At 43.4% G+C, this 9,115-nt stretch overlaps 1 protein-coding gene across 1 annotated transcript in view; it reads right to left on the bottom strand.

Moving 5' to 3' along the window:
- Window positions 1-4,046, bottom strand: part of LOC109292854 (ficolin-1-like) — a 14,840-nt gene extending 10,794 nt beyond the window's left edge. The window contains exons 1-4 of the mRNA XM_019510462.1: window positions 3,885-4,046; window positions 3,024-3,128; window positions 2,398-2,451; window positions 2,027-2,053 (exon numbers count right to left, since the gene is read on the bottom strand). Coding sequence (XP_019366007.1) covers window positions 2,027-2,053; window positions 2,398-2,451; window positions 3,024-3,128; window positions 3,885-3,966 — 268 coding nt within the window. The 5' untranslated portion in view covers window positions 3,967-4,046. The remainder of the gene's footprint in view (window positions 1-2,026; window positions 2,054-2,397; window positions 2,452-3,023; window positions 3,129-3,884) is intronic.
- Window positions 4,047-9,115: the final 5,069 nt, after the last annotated feature.

The raw sequence follows: 9,115 nt of genomic DNA, 5'->3' as shown, positions 1-9,115 counted from the left end.
TTGTTTGAGACAGGGTCGTTGTCTTACACATGGTGTCACTTCCATTCTAAGGACAGATTTCAAAGGACAGACTAAAAATTCAAGCACCTTCAGTCATATTTAGTATGAATATAAGGGGGTATAGATCATTTAAGCTTCTAGAATAGGTGTCAGCACCCCACAGCATGCATACCAGAGCATGGCATGTGAGGTGATTTTGCTTGGCACACCACAGCTGCACCGGGCTCTGGAACCCTGGCTGGGCTGTGCGGTGGCGGTGATTGCAGGTGTGCCGCCGCATAGATGGCTGGGAAGGGGCCAAGATTGTGCTGTCCCTGGCCTCTCCCCAACCATCCACCCTGAGGCATGCATGCAGCCACCCAGCAACAAGGATCAGACCCCTTGCAGCTCCCCTGCAGTCTGCCCCTGGCACACCAATTCGAGGCATGGCTCAAGGTTGGGGTGTTTTTGACACTCCAGCCAAAAATGTTGCTGACCCCTGTTCTAGCAGGTGGAGCTAGTCCTGCTGGCTGAGGAGGCGCAGATGGAGGAGATCAGGGCACTGAATGAATCCCTAGCTGGGAGGCTTGGTGTCCAGAAGAGAGAAAAGGACTGTTTGTCTGACAGCCTGAAGGGAGAAAGACTATTGGTTTTTGTTTAAATTTCCTTCAACAAGGATAGCAGGCAGGGGTCCCCCATGCTCTTGGGGGTTAAGAATAAAGGACCTGTTTCAGAACTTGAAAAGACACGTGGCTGTGACTTCAGCAAGACAAGCTGGCAGAGGGTACTGCTAGCTCACACAACATCCCTGACATCCTAGCATGAAGTGGGCCCAAAAGTTTTACCAAACCCTTTTAATCTGTTGGTTCTGAAATACAGCAGTATATTTAGATGTTGGAGACACCTGCTTGACCAGGGAAATGTATAAAAAAATCCTCAACATAAAATGTTTTGAACCAAAACCCAATGAGCTTGCGGTTAAAAGATTTTGAGGAATAAGTTTACTTTTATATGGAAAGCAGAACTTTTGGCAAAAATGATTTTTCAAGCCATGTTTCTGCCAAGAAAACTGCCAGTAGGATGTTTTTAACAAGCCCAGCCCAGAGGGGGGAAGAGAGAACAGGATCTCATACCCTTCCCCATCCTTGAACAGTAGCAGACCAAGCTTCTTAGCTAGTGCTTCAGTATGTCCAGGGGCAGGAGTACCTGCTGCACCAACTTTACAACAACACTGTCAGAAAGTACTCCACAGCACCTGGCATAAATACTAGCAATGCAGCAGGTGATAAAAGAGGTGTACATAGGAATATAGAACTGGAATGGGCCTCCAGAGCCATCTAGTCCAGTCGCATATCTTCATATGCTACTATTAGCCGAAGGGATTCCCAAATCACTACTTCAAATCCTCATCCATAACTACAGCTATCCACATCTCTGACCCAAGTCATCTCTGTAGGTCCAAGAAATGAGTCTATACATAGCATATGCTGCACATTGTTTCTGTACTCTCAGGTGAGACTTCTATTCATAAGACTAGGATGTGATCCTTCTTGTGCTAAATTCAGAATTGATTTAATTGAGGGCTGTGCTTATAATTAGGAGGGTTATATTGCACACTACCAGCCCTACATTAGGCCCAGAGTGCTGATTCAAGTGAGCATGGGAGGATCAGTCAAATGAAGCATAAATTTGTATAAAAAAGGCAGTAACAGGAGGAGGTCATTTATTTTAATAGAACATTTCATTGCCAATATCTGAGAAGCATGAGTGTTAAAGGAATGTAACTTCTACTGGGACAGCCAGATCTACAAGTTTCACTTACAAAAGCTTTCTCCAACACAGAAGGTCATCAGATACAGATGTAGATGTTGCAACATTTGAATGGCTGCATATTCCTGTAAGTCATTTTGCTCTTCAGACACCCCAATATATATGGGAATAACTGTAAGCTCACATATGGGCATGCATGCAAAGTTCCTGAGCTACTTGTGTTTAGCACTTTTGAAAGGAATCCAAAGTCATTGTCTCAGTAGGCAGCAGTACTCACCTATTGTCCCAGGGTCTCCTTTATCACCTAAGGGAAAAACACAAAGTTAAGCATTTGTTTTGCTTGGAGATCATGCCCTTGATCAGAACCCTTTCTTCAGTATCCATGTGGGGGTTATTTTGGAAGACTTATTGGTGTACAGGTCTTGCATGAGTCAATTAAATTGGTCATACCCAGAACTTATGTGGTGCCTTGATCTTGTGTTTGGCCGCTCCATAGGGGAAACTTTCCCCCTTTGTGCATCCCTGAATTGGTTCAAGAAAACAGTTCCATTGCCACCATTAGCTCATTGAAAAAATACTTAAGATAAAGGCAGAGATGCATGCATTTTGCAAAGAGTATACACTCATGCAGTATGGAACTGCTGGTACCTTTCTTCCCAGCTGGTCCCACCACTCCAGGGATGCCCTGAGGTCCTGGTTTTCCTAAAAGCACAAAAACTCAGACTTAAACTTTTACAAAGACTTTGAACTCTTGTCCCACAACCCAGGGAGAAAAATTACTCTTTGGCACCTAAAGCCAAACAGCAGACCCAGATTAGCCTTTTTGAGAATTCAGTCAAAATGCTAGGCTGACCTCTCATCCAAGAATCTTCAACCCTCTGAAAAATACTAAAGAAATAATCCTTCCAACAGTGTGATGAGGCAGCTCTAATCACCTCAAGAACAAAAACTGGGGCACAGAAGGGAAACTGGGACAGAAAGAGAATGCAATTTAGTTCATATCATGCAAGAAGTCAGTGACAGAGGTATCAGATCTTTCAATTCGCACCCCCATGATCCAAAGGGAAGCAATTCAGAGCTCCAGTGAGGTTCTCACCAGGGCTTTCCCTGGCAACTAGTGTTTCAGGCAGGTTTTCTGTTTTTGTTTTTATAATGGGGCCCAGCAGGGATCTCCTAAAGCTCAGTATTTATCATGCACGTAATTCAAATGTATTCAAAGCGTATTTCCATTCCATTCCTGAAAACACATATCTGCTTACCCTCCAAGTACATACCTATCATCCCTTGATCTCCTTTGGGACCAGGAGGTCCAGGAATCCCAGGACATTGCTGAAGCACAGCGAGTTTGTCAGAACTGCTGAGACCCGTTATTTTGAGCTCTGTGGAAAGAAATGAATCAGTGAGCAACACTAGGAGTTGTTTCAAGGTCTGAGAGGTCCTGGAATAATGGAGAAGAGTCAACCAAGGGATTTGGAAACTAGTCGTTTAAATGTATTGGCATTATGACAACACATAGGAGTTGCAGTCACAAACTAGATCTTATTGTGCTAAGTTCTCTATAACACTGAATAAAGAGGGAGTAAAAATCCAAGTAAATAACTATAATTCTCATTTGCAGGAAACAGGAGATACTGTCACATGTTCAAATGAGGAAAACATCTTTTGAGTGTTTGCAAGAAAAAATGTGTTCACTGCATTCTTTCATTTAATAGATTTTTTATTTTATTTGGATATTAAGGAAAATAACCTTAACTAGATTAACAATGATTTTTAAAGGGTAAGACAGAATTTCAAGACTGGGTTAGTAAATAGACATTATGTAGCCAATGGCCTGTTAATCACAAGATGCAAGATGATTTCACCCCAGTGTATTACGATAAACAGGATTTTAGAGAGAGAGTTTCTGAAAGCACTTATGTTCAGAAGCTAGAACATAAACCTCAACTGCACAGTTTCCCAGTTAAATTCATGTTTGAAATATTTTTTTACAAGATGTGGGTGCATAGTATTTATAATAGAAAAAGTATTTTACAGACATGCTCATAGTCCCAGAGGACCCACTTGCAGTAGGTGGATTCATCAGGTCCCAGGGCTGCAGAATATGAACCGTTACAACAGGTTTGTCTCTCACTCACCTGGGCAGGTGTTCTGAGCCATGCACACGGTTGCTGCTAGACAGAGCAAAGTGGTGAAGGCTTGCTGGGCATCTTCCACCATAGTTGGGGTTGGATTTTACAGTGGCACCTCCACTTGTCTTCTCATCCACCTCTTCCTCTGTGCTAGCAAGTGTCAAGTTGTGAACCTTTTATACATTTAACACAAAAGGGAAAACTATGTCAAGTCCTGGTAGAACTTGTGTACACCTTTCTTGTTTTTGCATTTTATCATAATTTCTACACAAAAGCCAGGATTCAGCCTCTTCAGGTTTTTCCAGAAACCATTACATAATGGTACACCTCAGCAAGAGCTAAGCACACATTCATCTTCTAGACAGTTTTCAGCTCTATTATGTTCACCCCTTTGAAACTTGCCCTTACAAACCTGGCTGACAGCTGGGGTAGGAGTCATAAAATGGAGAAAAACAGTGTTCACATCATCTTGTTTACTCTTTTCTGCCCAGGGTGTAGCTGGATTACTCTCACATCTCTGTCCCTTTCTCAAGAGCATTCTTCAATTTTCAGCTAGTTCTGCTGAATCTCGGGTCTTTCTTTTTCTGCCAGCAGACTTCTACTTACGAGCACACCAGGGGTCTTTGTCTTCAGGCCCAGCAATCACACTCCCATTAATGACTGCTAGAGTGTAGAAAGTATCTGACTTGATGAGATGAAGGAAGAAGTCTGGGCACAGATACTCGGGTAACTGCTGGCTTAGCAATGGTATTTAAAGGTTTGTTTTCGGGAATTGGCTTATAGGCATATATAGAGTTAAACATCAATTAACCCCTGCAGCCCATCTTGATTGCATCATATATATATTAAAAGGGTTCAAGATGGGCAGCAGGGCTTAACTGATTTTTAAGAAGCTTGGGTCTCACGCACAAAGTTTCTCACAGCCCTGAAGGCAGACAGGCGGTCTAGCACAACAAGGCCAACAGATGGACAGAGCTGGAGAATTGAGGGGGAATATACCATACTGTCTAATACAATAAGGCCAACAAGGCTGAGAACCAAGGGAGTAAGTACCATACTGCCCATAACACAAGATAAGTGGCACCAGCTGTAAGGCCTCAGAGCAGAGGGGGGCCTGAGTCCCAGTTTTAGGGGAACAGACCAAATTAGAAGGACCAGAAAGCTACGTGGACATGTGACCACAGAGAGACAACCAACCAGAGACAGCCATAGATGAAGAGTCATCAGGAGACATCAGAAGAGAAGAATGATACAAAAACAGAGACTTGAGAGTAACAAAGGGTCCCTCCCAGTCCCTTCCTTTGTCTCTCCTTCCCCTCCTCCCCAAGAGGGGTCCCTGTCCCCCTCCCTCGGGAAGGGTCCCCGAGGCCCCCGTGGACGGTTGCTCACTGAGCCCTTGACATACTCCCCTAGTGTAGCGGTGAGCTGCTACCAGGTCCCCTCTCAGCCCTCTTTTCCTCAGGCTGAAGAGTGCCAAGTCCATCAGCCTTTCTTTGTATGGCTTGCCTTTTAAGACTCTGATCATACAGGTGGCTTTTCTTTGGAGTCTCTCAAGCTTAGCCACATCCTTGTTAAAGTGTGGTGCCCAGAACTAGATGCAGTACTCCAGCTGTGGTTTCACCAGTGATGCATACCTTGTTGAAACTAAGGCCAGTGTGGAGGAGACAAGGGGGTCCAGGTATGTTCCAACTGTAGTGGTGGCCAATGCTCCAGCAACTGCCATGGTAGGAAGACTGAGTGAGTATCAGACTTGACCAAAAGTAATATTTCCCCTTACTATCAAAACTCTCCTAGGTCTGATTTTTACCTGGGCACTGATCATTTATGTTAATGATAATTTATTATTATATTAACACATTACAGAATTTAGATGGTAAAGTATTTTTGCCTCTTCTGCAGAATTGTGTTGGGTCAGCTAAAGCTATTACTCTAGAAATATGAGTCAGCTCATTTTGATCCACAAATAATTCACTCTTCCCTCAATATTGTTTACACTTCCCTAAACACAACTTTCACTTCTCTTGACTGTTTCACACTTCCTTAAACCAATGGCAGTTGTGCTGGGAGTGGGGGGTGTACAGTACTTGAAACCTGACTGGGAGTCAAAGTTGGGCATATAAATACCTCATTTATGCATCTACATAGGATTTTCGCTGCTCTTAAAAAGCATTGTAGAGGTCGGCTTTTCAGAAATGCCCAAGTGCCCAAATCAATGGGAAGCATTTAGGCATCCTGGCACTATGAAAATTGCACTCAGTGCCCATCTGTATCTCCAGGCACCTAAATACTTTTGAAAATCTGGCTCCTAACTGCTAATCCAAATGTTAGGTTTTAGGTCCCAAACTTAAGTCACCAGCACCCCAGTCTGACTCTTGGCTCCTAGGGATTGCATTGCCTAGGAAGATCCATTTTTTAATGCTCAAAATTTGGACAAACTGATATTGTAAAATGATGTCCATTCACCCAGGGTGCATCAATATTGTGTCCTGCTACATCTGCACTGGGGAATTTGCTTGACATATGCCCTTGAGCATTGAAGTTTACCGATATCACAGAATGTGTGATGCATATAAAAAAGAAAGATGGTTTAAATAAATCCAGAATGCTTGTACTGCAGGCTTCACCCCAATGGATGGAAGGCCTGCTCTTTCTGTGTACACGTACCTGTATCCACGATGGACAGTGTCTTTGTAACGCAATCACTTACCTGTCCCATCCTGAATTCCACATTACTAAAAAACACATAAAATCCAACTGAAAGGCAATGGGAGTTTGTAGGCACCTTTCTGGCACCAGGTCTGTGAATAATAACCTCTTCCAGCATGCCATCTGCAACCTGGCCCCATCCTGGTGTCTGGGCAGCCACTATTCAGTTCTGACTGGATACGATGACTAGATTTCACATGTTTCATGACCCCTGGCTTTGGGAACTGACTGCTCCCAGTTTAGATATTTCTCAGGTACTGTTTTCTGAAACTCTTTGTGGGCAGCAAGACCTGCCTAACACCCAGAAGCAGTACCACGACCTTCCCAAGCCCGCAGGGACTTGGACTGAAGTTCCATAAACCGTTTTGACTGCAATCAGATAAGTCTCGTACTACATTCAGCCAGATTTATCTCAAACTGGTTTCAGTCATTTTGAAATTAGTTTATATGCACTTCACTTCTGTTCTGTTACAGGTTTAAACCAGTTTCTGATCACTTAAACTGGTTTGTGTGTAACTTCTGTCCCTAGCCCAAGTGCCTAGACACATTTCCTATAGAATACACCTGTCTGTGGGAGCTCCTTAAAGCTGCAAACCATGGGCAACTGGTGCCTCCTGATACTGCTCTTAAAAACAATATAAGAAAATGGGTTTTCATTGATAAGGCATTTCCAAAATCTAATGGCATTGATTTTCCACTGCATTTAAACTCTACCTGGAAGGAGCACAGAGGGTGAGCTGCTGGCTGAGGTGCCCTGGTTCAGAGCCAGTCATCCCCAGGACAGATTACAAGTGTGCAGCCCTAATCTGTACCCCTGGACTGATTCCCCTCAAGCTCCTCACACCAGTGGGGGATGAGGTATAGTGAAGTTGTGCTCTTTGGAGCCTCCTCCCATTCCCCATTACCTGTCACTTGCTTCCAACCTGTCCACTTTCTCTTACAGCACACACGATGAATGTGTTCCAGTCCTCTCTCGCAGCATGGGGTTCACATCACATACTTGCAGGATTGAAGGTTGTGGGAGACAGATCGCCTATTTTGCTGGGGCCATGACCTCCCAGAAGAGATGTATTCTGCCAGAGTCATGAAGCTGTCACCCTTCATTGGAGAAGATCATTATTGCGACAGAAATAACTACCACACAAGATAGGCCTAGACTGGGGAACTCACTGGCACAAAAGATTATAAGGATCACTGCATCCAGAACTAAATGAATAAAACCTTTAACTTAGTTTTAGTGCTATGATTTCTTCACCTGCCCCACCCCTCTAAATCAAGCTGCTTCTTTCTAGTTTTAAATACAAATGAGATGCTCACATACTGAAATGATGGCCACCACTTGAAGAAGTATCTAGGCAAAATCACCCTGAAAGAGGAGCTAGATCTTGATAACCTTTTCAGGGAATTCCTTTGAAGCCCAGCTCTTTACTTCCACTTGTATAAGTGCTGTACCCAGAAAGTGGTCTGCAGTTAGATCTGCATACAGCATCCTTTTCCCATGCAATTTCTTAGAGTACAATCTAAACTTAGTCTTACTGGGATCTCTCTGTTTAGGATGGAGCTGCAGGTTTAACACTCAACATTGGTGCTTCCTCCAGCTACTCATTTACATGTTGAGATAGCCCTTCCCCGGTAAACATTTTCTTTTGCATTTGAAAGGAGAATCAGTCGCTTTTCAAAGTCATCCCAATGGCATTTGGATTGAATGTGCATCTTCTGTTCTTTTGGAGCTGTTACATTCCTAACAGCAGGTTCTTGTTTTCTTACCCTTTGGCCTTTCTACCCCTGTACATGTTGACAGTTAGATAAAACCACTCCCCTGAATGACTAAACTTCCTTGGTGCATGCTCCTTTCTAACTGGAATGGCATGCACCACCAGCAGGCCTTGTCCTTACCACCCAGCATCTGTGCAATAGCTTTTCTAATGCGGTCTCCCCACACCCATCATTGCAATTTGATTCCTGAGCTCTTGGTTATGACCAGCCCAGAACAGGTCTGGGCCCACATGAGATTTTTGCTCATATTTTTTCAAATTTCTTCAAACACTTTTTTGTGGGTTTTTTCCCCCTCCTTTCTGATTTTCATTAATTAACATGGTGCTAGACTTGCAGCTCCTACTGAAGCTGAGCCCTGGCCTTCCTGCAATGAAGAAGCAGAAATAACTTTACATTTGTAAACAGTGTTTAGGGTCAGGTAACGCCAATATCATACAAAAATGAATAAGCTTATTTGTTTTTCCAGATGTTTCACTCTTTCCACATTTCAATTAATACAACTTCACTTACCCTTTCAGGATTCATATTTTCTTATAAACTGACCTATAATTTCCCTGAAGCCAATCCCTGGCTCTTATACTGAGGTGAATATTGGAGATCAAATCTTCAAACTGGGTGACTAAAGTTAGTCACCTAAATCCCTAAGTTAGCCACCTCAGTGGCACCACCTGGAGAACCATGACTGTAGGGGAGCCCTGAAGAAAATACAGTTTTGTAGACAGATAAGATGACGATCTTGCAGAGGCTTCCCACTG

This window comes from Gavialis gangeticus, unplaced genomic scaffold (genome assembly GCF_001723915.1).
Source record: "Gavialis gangeticus isolate Ggan-Ray unplaced genomic scaffold, GavGan_comp1, whole genome shotgun sequence".
NCBI classification, from domain to species: domain Eukaryota; kingdom Metazoa; phylum Chordata; order Crocodylia; family Gavialidae; genus Gavialis; species Gavialis gangeticus.
The sequence above is the reverse complement of the archived record's forward strand: the minus strand, read 5'-3'. Positions and strand labels throughout refer to the sequence as shown.